This window comes from Cricetulus griseus, unplaced genomic scaffold, assembly GCF_003668045.3.
Source record: "Cricetulus griseus strain 17A/GY unplaced genomic scaffold, alternate assembly CriGri-PICRH-1.0 unplaced_scaffold_56, whole genome shotgun sequence".
Lineage (NCBI taxonomy): Eukaryota > Metazoa > Chordata > Mammalia > Rodentia > Cricetidae > Cricetulus > Cricetulus griseus.
The window spans coordinates 107,723-122,277 of record NW_023277319.1 but is presented as its reverse complement, the minus strand read 5'-3'; the positions used below and the strand labels follow the sequence as shown (position 1 = coordinate 122,277).

The 14,555-nt window shown below is 39.8% G+C and overlaps 1 gene segment (V, D, J or C); it reads right to left on the bottom strand.

Annotated features, from left to right (window-relative positions):
* Positions 1-10,368: 10,368 nt before the first annotated feature.
* On the bottom strand, positions 10,369-10,933 carry LOC103164450. The segment is given in 2 exon segments: positions 10,369-10,790; positions 10,888-10,933. Coding segments are annotated over 2 exon segments (468 nt in total).
* Positions 10,934-14,555: the final 3,622 nt, after the last annotated feature.

The window sequence follows — 14,555 nt, the reverse complement described above, 5'->3', positions numbered from 1 at the left end:
GAGAGAGAGAGATCAATATTAATAAATTAAAAAAGAAAGAATTTGAAAGAAAACAGGAATCTCCAAAGGAAGGTTGGTAGGGAGAAAAGGGAATAGGAAAATGAAGTATATTATAACCTAAAAAGTATTCATATTAAGTGACAATAAAAACCAAACTCCTTGTTTCCTGAGTTTCTTTAATTGTCAGATAGACATAAACATAGTAGAAAATGCATGAGTGATTGCCTAGTAGGTATAAAAAAAAAGACACACCAGGAATATTCCCTGTCCTGGCACATGCATTAAACCCTAGAATTCTGGGGTGGTATGTTAGGATCAACAACTCTAAAAACTCCTTGTATTTGTAACATTAGTGAGGCAAGCCTGGGACTCATGATGCTGGTTTCCCACAAAATATAATAAAAAAATACTTTTAGAGGTGATTTCACAACACATATTAAAGGAAGAGATAATTGCCGGCACAGGAAACAAATCTTCTGCATGCTCTGCACTTGGTTCATGCACTGTCTTCCAATGTGTTCTCTACAGACTTTGGCAGACTTGGAACCTTCTTCAACCCTCAGCCTCTAGGGAGCCAGGGACACAGTTCTCATCAGGTTGCTTCCTTTGGATCTTCTGTTTGGGCCTCCTCTCTGCTGTTCATCTTCCTGCCCAGTCATGATCAATACATGACTGTCTGCCTGTGTTTTTATGCAAGTTTTCAGTCACTTGAAATTTTGAGAAGATATAAAAATATTAAATTTAATATGTGTGACAATTGCCTTGCAATGCATGAGCTGCAGTGTCATCCAGCCATTAATAGTTGAGTCAGGAAAGAAAGTGAATACCTTAAGAGAGAGAAATCACCATTAATCTCAGGAAGCCAAAATTTTACAAAGCCAACAGTGGAGCTGATTCCTGACCCCTAATAAAATGTTCTGGAAATGAATCTGAACACCAGGACAGGTCAGGTACATACACCTGGGACATCACACCTGACTGAAGGACTCTCATTCTCTAAATACAAGAAAGGACCATGATGAAACTGATCCTGGCTGAGTTCTAGAGTGTTGTGAAGAGATGAAGGTAGCCTGTGCATCAGGATATCACATGAAAAATTTTCAGAACTCATGTGTGAGTCAGAAAAACATTTAATAGGCTATGTATTATCAATTTGACTTAAAAATCTTTCCTTTTAGAAAAATATGCATGGAAAAATGAGACATGGAATCCTAAATGCAGTGAAGAATCATTGTGTTTATCCCCAGCTTTTTTTCTCTCCTTCCCCTGAGTTGAGGGCTGCACAGGGATGTAGGGGAAGCTGTAGCCACGCCTTCTTAGGGGCTGGCTACAGGAGTACCTGAGGGCTTGTGAGGGCGTGGTCAGAGTGACATAGTGGGACTGCGTTTCGATTTCGGTTTCTCTTTGCTTCTTGCTGTACAGACTACCACCGGCTGGCTGGTTCGCTCTGTAAGTAAGGCTTTTCCCTATTAAATACCCTTATATTTCTACCTGACTCCGTATTGGTAATTTCCTACTATATCTGGTTGTCAGAAGTGGGATATTGGAAACCCACACCCCATTTGGGACAGGCTGTGGGTTCCATCGGGCCCGCCGCCTAGGCCCGGAAAGCACCCTCACTCCACAGGCGTTGGCTAGCAGCCGACCCATGGCAGCTGAGCTGCTCAGAGCCATCCACCCAGTTTCTAGCTGCCTAGAGGTGAGTAAGTTTCGGCTTTCAACAGAGGCTTCCCCTTGCCGCTGAACGGGAAAGCCAAAGCTAAAAAGCCGTATACTCTCTAAGATAAGCGCAGGTGCTTTTGTGACCGCTCTCCACTGCTGACCAACTGCTGCCAAACGCCTCGAAATAACTAAAGGCCTGTGCTACCTGCTGGTCAAATATATTTACTGCATCTGGAGTAGAAATCAGGTAAAATCATGGCGGAATATTTATCATTTGCTAAAATTGGTAATGTTTTTGCTTATTACGTGAATTCACTGTTTGAGGAGGATGCTAATTTGCCAATTATTGGCCTATATGCTGTCATGGCAGTTAGCTTGCTGGTACAAATAGTATTACTAGCCAGAGGACTCAGAAACAGGGACAGAAATAACCTCACCACCTGCTTACAGGAAATAAAAGCTTTACGATTAGGTCAGACCACAATTGTGCAACATATGGAACAAAAATTGGATGATAAGCTTGGCTCTGTATCCAATACACTAAAGACAGAGCTGTCTGATGATATACAGCGGATTTATGATAAGATAAACACAGAGAGATCCTCCATGTCTGAGGCCTTAGAGGCTAGGCTGTCAGAAGACCATGACCAGCTAAAGAATATCTGTAGCCAGCTAGAAACTCAGATAGGCAATGTTACTCATCAACTAGATACAACGGTGCAAAATACCCAGCATAGGGTTAAAGAATTGGACAATGCCATTCAATCAGTTATTGAAGCATCCAAGGTAGCAGATCAGAAATTTGAGTCTAGATTTGAATGTTTGGAAGATAATTTACAGTACAGGGCTGACAGATTACATAGGTCCATACGGTCGATTGCTGAGGACTCAAAATCAACAAATCATGACCTGGAATCTAGACTCCAATACTTAGAAGGCAGTTTCCATGCCATCCAGATGCTGTCTAAGGATGATCGTATAAAAGACCTAGAAAAACATGTAGATTAGCAGTTAGAGCAATTTACAGATTCACTAATGTGCTTGGAATCTTTTATGATTAAGGAGATTGAAACTTTTCAAAAGGATATCATTGCTAGGCTTAAAGATCAGTGGGATGCCTCAGAAGCAGAATCACTCCAATCCCAGGCACCTACTCCACCCAGGTATCGTGACTATTCTTCTAAGGTTGTTACTCATACACCATTAGTGTACCCAGCTACCATGGTAGAAAAGCCATCTTCTAAGAAACACCCTCATGGACGAATGGTTTATGAATGGCAACCTATACAGCCGAAGGATCTTAAGAATATTAAAAAATCAGTTGTCTCATATGGTCTCCATAGCCCATACGTAAAACAGCTATTACATTCATGGGCAACCTTTAACACGGTGACACCCACAGATTGGGAATGATTGGTAGCAGCTGTACTTGAGAATTCATGCCAAATCCAGTGGAAGGCATTGGTAAGGGAAGAGGCAAAGCTCCTTGAGTGTCAGGGCATAAAGGAAGGTTTTGAAGCCCCTCTAGATAAGCTTCTTGGTCAGGGTATTTATGCTGACCCACAGGTTCAGGCTGAATATGATGACGATATACTGTCTCTATGCAGGAAAGCAGCATTAAATGCCTGGGATAAGGTTTGTGAGCCAGGAGAATGCCTAGAAGCTTATACCAGAATAGAACAGGGACCTACAGAACAGTTCCAGGACTTCTTACAAAGGTTAACTAGGGCAGTAGAATTACAGGTAACAGATCCAGAAACAAGACAATCAATTATATATACAATAGCTTATGAAAATACAAACCCTATATGCAAAAGAATACTTTTGCCTTTAAAGATCAGATCAGCTCCGTTAGAAGAATGGGTTTTATATGCAGCCAACATTGACTATAATGTGAAAGATACTGGAGCTTGGGTAGGAGAAGCCATCTCCAAAGGTTAAAACGGCAACAGGAAATTAAAAGTTCTAGAGGTGAGGATGTAAGGGCTTGGCAAGGAGAAGCACCTTACAGAGGTTAACATAGGTAGCAAGAGGCTAAAGGTTACTACTACTATAAACCTGAACCCTGGGGAGGAAGATCCTTCCCCTTGAGACCACAAAGGCGCCAGGAACCTAGATGTTTCAACTGTGGTAAAATGGGACATACTAAGAGAAATTGTAAACAAATGAATTCTAACAATGCCTCATATGGAAGGCCACTGCCTTCTGGATTGTGTAGAAGATGTGGTAAGGGTAGACACTGGACCAATGAAATAGATCGACTAGGGACATACAAGGAAACCCCTTAAGGTCGGAAAACCCCGAGGGGGGGTCTCAAGAAGGCCCCCACATCGAGAAAGGTCAGGTCATTCCCAATAGCAGTGGAAGACAATCTCTCACAAGAACAATAGATAGTTCTTTATATATTATAAAAAAAGATATTGCTCTAGATGGTAGTTTAAATAGTGATAAAGAATCAAGTATGAATGGACAAAATGAGAAACACATATTTTGACAAGCTTCTATTAATGATAAAAGGCCTCAGTTAAAAATAAAAATTAATAATAAAGTTATTTCTGGCTTAGTGGACACTGGGGCGGATGTAACTATTATTACTCAAAAGTCTTGGCCTCAAAAATGGCCTCTTAGAGAGGCAAATGTACAATTTTTAGGAATTGGAACTCTATCTAGAGTTCAACAGAGTGTTAACTCAATGGTCTGCATTGGACCGGAAGGACAGAAAGGGATACTAAAACCATACATGGCAGATATAGCTATAAATCTCTGGGGTCATGATCTCTTACAGCAATGGAATACTCAGATTAATAATCCTCCAGTGTCAGATACAAATTATGTACAATCTTTAGAAAGTAGAAAAGATCTGGTAAGACGCTATGGAAAACGGTTACCAACCATCCATGCTGTACAGAAACTAGATACAAATGATGGACCTTCAGAAGAGCCAAAGGCCCTGCCATTAAAGTGGCTTACAGATGAACCAGTTTGGGTAGGACAATGGCCTATGACCTCTGAGAAGCTAGAGGCTTTAGAAAAGTTAATACAGGAACAGCTAGATGCTGGACACATAGAGGAATCTACCAGTCCTTGGAATTCTCCTGTCTTTGTCATCAAAAAGAAGTCAGGTAAGTGGAGAATGCTGACAGACCTGAGAGCTATAAATAAGGTAATTCAACCAATGGGCTCTCTGCAACCTGGAATGCCATTACCTTCCTTAATACCTAAAGGATGGCCTATCATAGTCATTGATCTAAAAGACTGGTTTTTCACAATACCGTTACAGAAAAATGATAGAGAAAAATTTACATTTACTGTACCAACTCTTAATAATTCACAGCCAGTTAGGAGATATCAATGGAGGGTTTTGCCACAAGAAATGCTAAATAGCCCTACTTTGTGTCAACACTTTGTACAGCAACCTTTGGAAATAATTCGAAAGAAATTTTCACAATCTCTTGTTTATCATTACATGGATGATATTCTTTTATCAGATTCTAATAAGGAAACTTTAAAACGTATGTTTAAAATGGTGAAGGAAGTTCTGCCTCATTGGGGATTACAGATTACACCAAAAAAGACACAAAGAGAAAATTCTATTAACTATTTAGGTTACAAGATAGACTTACAAAGAATCAGACCTCAAAAGGTACAAATTAGGAGAGATTGATATCAAACTCTTAATTCTCTTCAGAAATTATTAGGGGAAATTTCTCAATTACAGACAATTATTGGTGTAGGAGGACATGATTTAAAGCATTTAAAAATGGCCCTTAAAGATGATAAGGACCTAAACAGTCCTAGAATATTATCGGATGAGGCAGAAAAAGAGTTACAATGGGTAGAAAACAGAATATTGAATGCACATGTAGATCGGATAAACCTTAATTTAGATTGTATTCTGGTTATCTTGCCATCCAGAGAATACCCTTTTAGAATTCTGATGCAGAGGGAAGACACTATATTGGAATGGATATTTCTGCCACATAAACAAAATAAAAAGTTAAAGACATATATAAAAAAGATTTTTGATTTGATTTTAAAGGGTAAATTAAGACTTCGCCAGCTAACTGGAAAAGATCCAACAGAAATTATAGTACCTTTAACTAATAAAGAAATTTCTTCCTTATGGAAAGATAATGAATATTGGCAAATAGCTCTTACTGGCTGACTTTTTGGGAACAATTAGCAACAACTATCCCAAAACTGACAGAATTAAATTCATAAAAAAGACAGTCTGGATTCTTCCACGTATTGTAAGACAAACTCCCATTTCTGGAGTTCTTACCTTCTACACTGATGCCAACAAATCAGGTAAGGCAGGTTATAAAGCAGGTGAGGTAAGTAAAGTAGTTCAAAGTCCATATACATCTGTACAGAAGGCAGAATTATATGCAATTCTCATGGTACTTAAGGATTTTACAGAACCTCTTAATATAGTTACTGATTCTCAGTATGCAGAGAGAGTCGTGTTACATATTGAGACTGCAGAATTTGTTCCTGATAATACAGAATTAACTTCTCTGTTTTTACAATTACAGGAAACTATCAGAAACAGAAGTAATCCTATGTATATTACACATATCAAATCCCATAGGGGTCTGCCTGGCCCGCTAGCACAAGGCAATGATGAGATTGATCGTTTATTAATTAGAAATGTGCTAGAAGCCTCAGAATTTCATAAGAAACATCATGTAAATAGCAAAGGTTTAAAAAAGGACTTCTCTATCACTTGGCAACAAGCCAAGGAGATAGTGAAAAACTGTCCTACTTGTTCCTTTTATAATCAAACTCCATTGCCAGCAGGTTGTAATCCTAAGGGCATTCGGAGAAATGAGGTTTGGCAGATGGATGTCTTTCACTTTACAGAGTTTGGAAATTTGAAATATGTACATCATACCATAGACACATTCTCAGGGTTCCAATGGGCTACTGCTCTTAACTCTAAAAAAGCTGATTCTGTTATTATACACCTGCTAGAGGTGATAGCAGTTATGGATATACCTACACAAATAAAAACTGACAATGCTCCAGCATATTTCTCTACGAAATTGGAACAATTTTTCAAATATTATAACATAAAGCATGTTACTGGTATACCACACAATCCTACAGGACAAGCAATGGTTGAGCGATCTAATAAAACACTTAAGGAGATGCTCAACAAACAAGCTTGGAAGACTAAACCCCCCAAACATAGGTTACATAATACTTTATTAACACTAAACTTTCTTAATGCCAATGAAAAATGACAAACAGCTACAGAAAGACACTGGACCACGAAAAAAACTGCTAAACTCAATCAGCCAATATACTTCAAAGATGTACTAACCTCTACATGGAAACCAGGACGTGTATTACGTTGGGGTAGGGGTTTTACATTGGTTTCTACAGGAGAAGAAAAACTTTAAATACCATCAAAGTTGATCAAGATTCGACTAAAAAAGGAAAAACCTCTCGACAAGGACAAATGACAGGTATTCTACTAAGGTATATCTTATAAACTAAATAGAAACCTCCCAAAGGAAAGGGAAGTGTTTTGCTTTTATCTTCACAAGAAAACTAATCTTCAGAAGACAAAGGACACTACATGGGTAAATACTTAAGAAGACAAGGTAACTATAACCATCAAATAAAAGGAATGTGCCATACGGTAAACTTTACAGCTATCTCTCAAAAAACTCTATTTCTCTTTATTTCCTAGTCCCTATTCAATTAAACCAATGCTGGATTTAGAGATAGATTTGGCTTTCCTCCTCTAAAATCCAAGCACATTATTTAACTAAGCTTTAATGTTTCTGTGTTATATCAAAAAGCCAATTGATGTAATACAAAATAAAAGAAAAATTTGGGGACTGTCTTTGTCTTTTCTTAGATCTTTCTCTCAAGGTGTACACCCTTTCATAATTGCTATGCTCTCATGGTTACATTCCCTAGCATGTGTACATACACAAGCAAACATTTCTCTGCTAACTGTTCATGTTTGAGTCCCACACAGCCAATAAAGACCTGCCTAACAACAATCCCTGGACACCCTAAAAAGAAAATGGGCCACAGCTCCTCGACTGCACTAGATCCAACTTACTCCATTTCAGCTGACACTCCGGCCAGAGGTTCGGGTACTGACTTCAATCAAGTTGAGGATTTCAAGCGAGATCTTCAATCAAGTAAATCCCATCTAACATGGATGGATACTAACATTTTCTTTCTACAGGACCCCACATGACTATCATCGTCCCATTTCAGCAGGAAGTAACTTGGAGAATGCTACGCCCCCTTTCCCCATTGTTGTCACTTAGGATAGTGTATATACCTTGTTAGGAATAGCTTCCTATTGTTTATGGTTCGGTTTGGAAGGAGGTGTTCAGGCTTGGACACCTCTTTCAGATGACTTTAGGGTTTAGTTAAAATAGATAGTTATCTTCTTATATTTTACCTTTATACTGTTAAGTTTTAATCCTCTTTTAGACTAAAAGGGGAATTGTAGGGGAAGCTGTAGCCACGCCTTCTTAGGGGCTGGCTACAGGAGTACCTGAGGGCTTGTGAGGGCATGGTCAGAGTGAGTAGGGGGACTGCGTTTCGGTTTCGGTTTCTCTTTGCTTCTTGCTGTACAGACTACCACCGGCTGGCTGGTTCGCTCTGTAAGTAAGGCTTTTCCCTATTAAATACCCTTATATTTCTACCTGACTCCGTATTGGTAATTTCCTACTATACAGGGCAGTGTATCACACCTGGGCACAGGTCTCTCACAGCAGAGCTACGTGGAATCAACACTGTGACTGGAGCATCCAAGCCTGAGATCCCAGATCACAGTCAAATATTCCAGCTGAGAAAACCCCTCCCTCAGGGGACAGAAGTTACAGAGAGAATTACAGATGCTGCTGCTGCTGGCTGTGATGACGATGACTGGGTGTCTGACACCTCATGTGTGAAAATGTGTGGCCTTGTTAGATGTATGTCCAATGGGTGTTGACCTTCCTATAAGGTTTCCATGTGTGAACTAAAACATACATGGGCAATATTAATTAACGAATAATTTTTAGTCTACTAAGTTGGAGTCTTATCACATTAACTACATCGAGTGTATCACGTGGTGTCTGCAGTTATTTGAGGTCAGGACAGGAAACCTTAGGGTCCCTGAGGACTTATCACTCTCCAGATGTTTCTCTCACCTACTACATTTTCTTTCCCAGTGAAAGTTGGGTCTACAGCGCCCCCTGCTGGTCCTGAGCATCCTCACATTGAGGTTGTTTCTGGGCACACAGGGAACCTGCTCACTGTGTCTGCTGCAGTGTAAGGCAGGGCTGTGTCTTCAGTGGGAGCAGAGCTCAGCTTCAGGGAGATCTGATCCTTGAATGCATCACTGACACACTATGGACTTCTCAGTGATAGCTGCAAAGTTTCTCCAGCCATTGACCTCCATTCTCTCATGTCATGCAGGCTCTTCCTGAAGGGGAACGCCCAGGAAGAGGATCTCAACTCTAGAGACACAGGTGTTTTGTTTGTGACCCATTGATTCATCCAGGACCCTGGAAGAAATCCAGATAGTAAGACTGTTTAAAGGAGCCTCATGGTTTCCTTTTGTTCCTAGTTAAAACAAGGTATCAAATGGTCACAAGTGCCCTGGAACCAGCTGTGTCCTGAGACTACCCTTGACCTGCTAATCTTCCTTGTCTACACAAGGTGCTCAGATTGTGAGCTTCATTCCAATAAGCCAATGATCACCAAATACAGCATTTTCTTTATTTTACCTTGTAACTAATTTTGTGAGTTTGTGAGTGGCTGTTTTCTTCCATATATATATATATATATATATATATATATATATATATATATATATGTATATATATATATCTTTATGTTTTCATAAGATATATATATCTTTATGTTTTCATTTGCAAGTAAATATGAGAATTTCCACATGATCAAAATATTTTCTCCAAAATATTTGCCCAATACTGGTAGACGCATAAGCTCACATTATTACCAACATGGAACTCTGGGGTCACTGTTGTCAAGTTTAAACTGCTCGCACTCTGAGTCCTGAGTCCTTGACCAGGAAACTTCTTAATATAGTGAGAATGGATTCCTAACCAAAGGCAACCATATCAGGATCTGAGAATCCAAAGTAGAAGCTCACAGGAAGGACACTGCCCAGACCACACAGCAGCCATCCCTTAGCTCCAGGTGAGCGGCTGAGCTCTGAGTTACTGCAGAGAGGTCAGAACTAGAATATTCTAATTCAACACAGAAGCAGAAGACACCATGTTGAATGGAGTAATGAAAATAAATAAAATTTCAGTGCTATCACTTCTTAGCCTTATATGCACTGCTGTGCAGAAGAGGAGAGTGGTTTGGACAACACAGATGCTTACTGTGACTGAGCCAGGCTCCACTTCCACTTGGTTCCCTCTGAAATACTAAAACTGTTCCTGTCCAGGGTCTGCCCCAACCTCAGTATGAGGGAAAAGTCCATGTGAGTCTCCAGAGCTTCCCCAACGCCTGACCACAGAGAATCACTCTTCCCTCATAGACACTTTCTGCATTTGTTCAGAGAGTACTAGGTGGCATATTTGTTTTAAGAATATTTGTCAAAACAGAAGCCATAAATTTTAGAGGCGCTGGTGAATTCCAGAGTCTATAATTATTAAAAGGATCCCAAAATAACAGTAAATAGAGAGGACACCCAGATAAAACAGAAAAATAAATAAATCAATTATGTCTGAATCTGGGCTTTATGTGTGCTGAGCGCCCCCTGCTGGTCATGGGAGCCGGGCAGGGAGGTTTTTGTCTGGGCTCACACTGAAAACTCCTCACTGTGTCAGCTGTACAGTAGTAAGTGGCCGTGTCCTCAGTTCCCAGGTTGTTCATTTGCAGGTAAGCCATGCTTTGGAAATCATCTCTGGAGATGGTGTATCTTCCTTTCACCGAATCTGAATAATAGGTTGCATAATTATTAGGTTTAGTGTTTATGTTCGCAACCCACTCCACCCCCTTCCCTGGAGCCTGGCGGACCCAGTTCATCCAGGCAGCACTGAAAGTGAATCCAGAGGCCGCACAGGAGAGTTTCAGTGACCCTGCAGGCTTCACCAATCCTCCACCAGACTCAACCAGCTTCACCTCACAGTGGACACCTGCAAACAGACAGGAGCCTGATGAAGAAACTGTCACAAAGTCTACCGTCTCTCTCACTCGTGTCTCCTCACACACTCAGCATCCCGTGTTATCTACCTTTTAAAAGAGCAAAAAAGAAAACCCAGGGCAGCCCCAACCCCATGTTGATTGTCGTGTTTTCAGTGCTGCTCACTGAATGGGAAGACAGGGCTGGAGTCCTCTGCCTGACCTGCGGGGTGAGGCCAGGCTGGTTTTATGAGCAGAGGGAGGCTGTATTTGCATATCTTCCTGATATATATTATTCTCTGGTGTGTGAGAGCATTAGAGGCAGCAGGTAATGGTGCAAATTTCTGAGAGAAAATGAACCGGCGAGGGCGATGATTTCATTAAAATATTTTCATAATGTGTTTATAAAAAGATTCAACATCCTTAACTTAATTATTTTCTTTTTATACATGAACTCTTCACCGTGTATCTTACCAGATATTATACAGTAAGTTCATAGAAGTTTAAAAATTATACATTGCAATTTGAATTCAAGGGGAACTAATGTAAAAATGGATGAATACTGAAGTGTACATTAAATTACAGCATTGAAACTGGGCTGGGACATGACAGTGGGAAAGTTTAACATGCACAAGGTCACAAGTTTCATCCTCAGTATAGTATATCATATATATATATATATATATATATATGTATATTAAATAAACATTAACAGTACAGAGGCTATTCCTTGTTAAATACTAAACACATCACAAAATGCTTTTACATATATGGCATATGTTTGTGTATGAGCTGTGTTAGTTAACATCCTTTGCATTTGTGCCATTAGATTTCATCAAACTATATATGGGTTCCTTGTGTGTTATTACCACAGGAAGAAAATGAGTCTGTTACCTGGTCTTCAGTGCCATGGTTTTAATGTATTCCCATCTCTCCAATTTTCTGAGGATGCAGGACTTTCCTGGAGATGTGGGGTCAATCTCAAGAGGAGGACCCTTGGAATAGTCACCCCTGGATTAGAAAGGGGAATTGTGATGTAATTGTTTAAGTGATTAATTAATTACAGAAACCCTGTTATGGCTAAGAGTTCTTATGGACTATGACTTTTCTGTTTCTGTGCCATTTGCAGGAAAGTGACTTCATTTAGAGCAACTAAATGAAGGGAGCTGCTGATTTGGAGTCATTTCTGCTTTGAGTCCTTTGGTGACCATTCATGTCTCTGACAGGTGTCACTCAGTCAGCCCGGTTATGTGTGGATAGCAAAGTGAATAAACTCCAGACAGACGCGGGGACCTCCCTGCTGTTTCCACTTTGCATCTGTCCCACAGTCTCCATCACACAGCAAGTCTCCATGGCAACAAGAAAATTAAAATAACTCCCTGGGATCTACCATGGATTTAAGTTGGAAATCAACAACTACCGAAAAATAGAAAGCCTACAAACTCATGGTAACTAAACCACTTCCTCCTGACTGACTCCTGGGTCAAGGGAGAAATAAAGAAAGAAATGAGAGACCTCCTAGCATTCAATTACAATGACGGCACAACACATCCAAACATTGGGACACTATGAAAGGAGTGATAAGAGGAAAGTTCATAGTACTATTTGCTGCATAAAGAAATTAGACAATTCTCACACAGCAGACTTTATTGACCACCAAGCGTGTGAATGGGTCTGACCTAGGGTCTCTGCATATATGTGTCAGATGTGTAGTATGCATGGTCTTCTTGTGGGACACATGAAAGTGTGAGCAGGGCTGTCTGTGACTCATCTGCTGACTTTGTGACCATCTTCCTCATGCTAAATTGTGTCATCATCCTGACATGCCATGTTTTGTTGATATCCATGGGAGGCATGCCCTCCACTGAAGAGAAGTGGATGGGGGGTAGGTGAAATGGGCAGGGTTTTGGAGGAATGGAAAGAGGTTAAACAACAGTTTGTTAAATAAATTAATGAATAGAAATAAATGCATATGTATTTATAATGTCATATTGAAATAAGGATCCTGAAACATAAGTTATCATATAACTGCAGAGGATATAGAATCCATATGGCACAACCAATCAAATCAGGGATACTGTGAGTAATCCAAAGTGGACTATGGAGTAAGAGAAACATAAATTAGGAAGCTATTATAAAACAAAAAAGTTTGGATAATCAACAGTTCATAGATCCATAGTTTTGTATTTCAGATTTTCTTTAGTTTGGGGTAAACTTTTTGGTTCAGATTTTGGTGTGTTTTTATGGATCTGATGGTGTATTATTGTTACAAAAATAATAGATTTCAGAAAATTGTATGGAAAATTAGTGATGCCGACGAACTTCTCATTTAGTTATTAGTGTTGTCCCACTGCTTGTTCTGATCATGCTCTAGTTTTTTGTGAGATATGTGCCTGCAGAAAGATGAGAGAAAAGAACATGGATGAGATTTCTGTTTATATTAACTTCTGAGTCTTTGAAAAGAGGTAAATGCATGGTGGACAGTGCAGATCACAGACGACCTGAGTGATTAAATGAAGACCACTGTGATGGGCACATGAAAACTCCCTATGAGGCAAAGGTCAGAGATGCCCCAGAGGTCCTGAGGAGGATGTGAGATATTGCATTGCTCTCACTTCCCCACTATAACTCCATAGACCAGTCTTGTTTCTAAGAACAAAATGCAAAACTGAAGAGATTGTAAGAGCCAGAGACAGAGGACGACTCCAAGGAAACAGTGTCTTCTAGAGAAATCAGGATTGATCGATACACACATGAACTCAGATACTGTGAAAGCCTCACAGTGCTGCCTGATTTGGAGAGTTGACTATTATAAGTTTGTTTTTGGGCTCACACACAATGCCCAAACTATGACTCTGCCTTCTGTCTTCATTATCTATGTTCTTTTGAGTAAATATTTCAAGGATGAATGGTGAGCTGTGCCTCAGTTGTTTTCCAGATCCATGAAACCCAGTCTGTTCCTTGGTGTTGTTGTACCTAGATGTAGCTATGACCACTAATGATGAACTGAATTGACAGACAGCACAACTGGTGGACGGTGTCTACAAGTACTCTACCAGGCCAAATTCCAAACACTCTGCAGAACAAATTGAGCACGTGGTATCTAATGGCCTCTGAGAGTTAATGGTGCATCAGTACAGGTCCATGGTCTATAAAGGCTTGAGACTGTGGGAGAGGTGATTGATATTGGGAATCAAATAAATGTGGGACCAATGAATACTCTATGACCTCAGAACCTCCCTCAACGAACATGCACATACATTGATTTGATTAAAACATTTTGTGAAAAGTAATGTAATAATACTATTGAACAACTAATAGGATTTATAGTTATGTGGTGGTGATGTTGCATTTTGATACATAGCTCACATTTGAAGAGACTGGAAATTCTGCTTGGTTACACAGCAAGAGTTTATTATAACTATGATTCATATACTGGTTTATTAAAATCAACACTAACAAAAATCCCAGTAGAAGATTGTCCAGAGATATTTTTACTATAATGCAGAATCACACTTTTTACTTTTATTATTTTATTAATGAAGAAACAAGTCAACAGAGGCGGTCACTAGAGAAGAGATTGTCAAGGTATGCTGTACACTGGGGCATCCTAAATCAGATTCACCTCATGCAGAGTTGTGATTTTGAGATATTAGTAGGACTGTGTGAACTAACAGCCAAAGGGACACTCAGTATGTTTATTTTTAAGTAAGACTCCAGGCTGATCTTCTCTATCATCACAGTCCCAGGGCAGCTTCCTGCTCCTCCAGGGTTTCTGA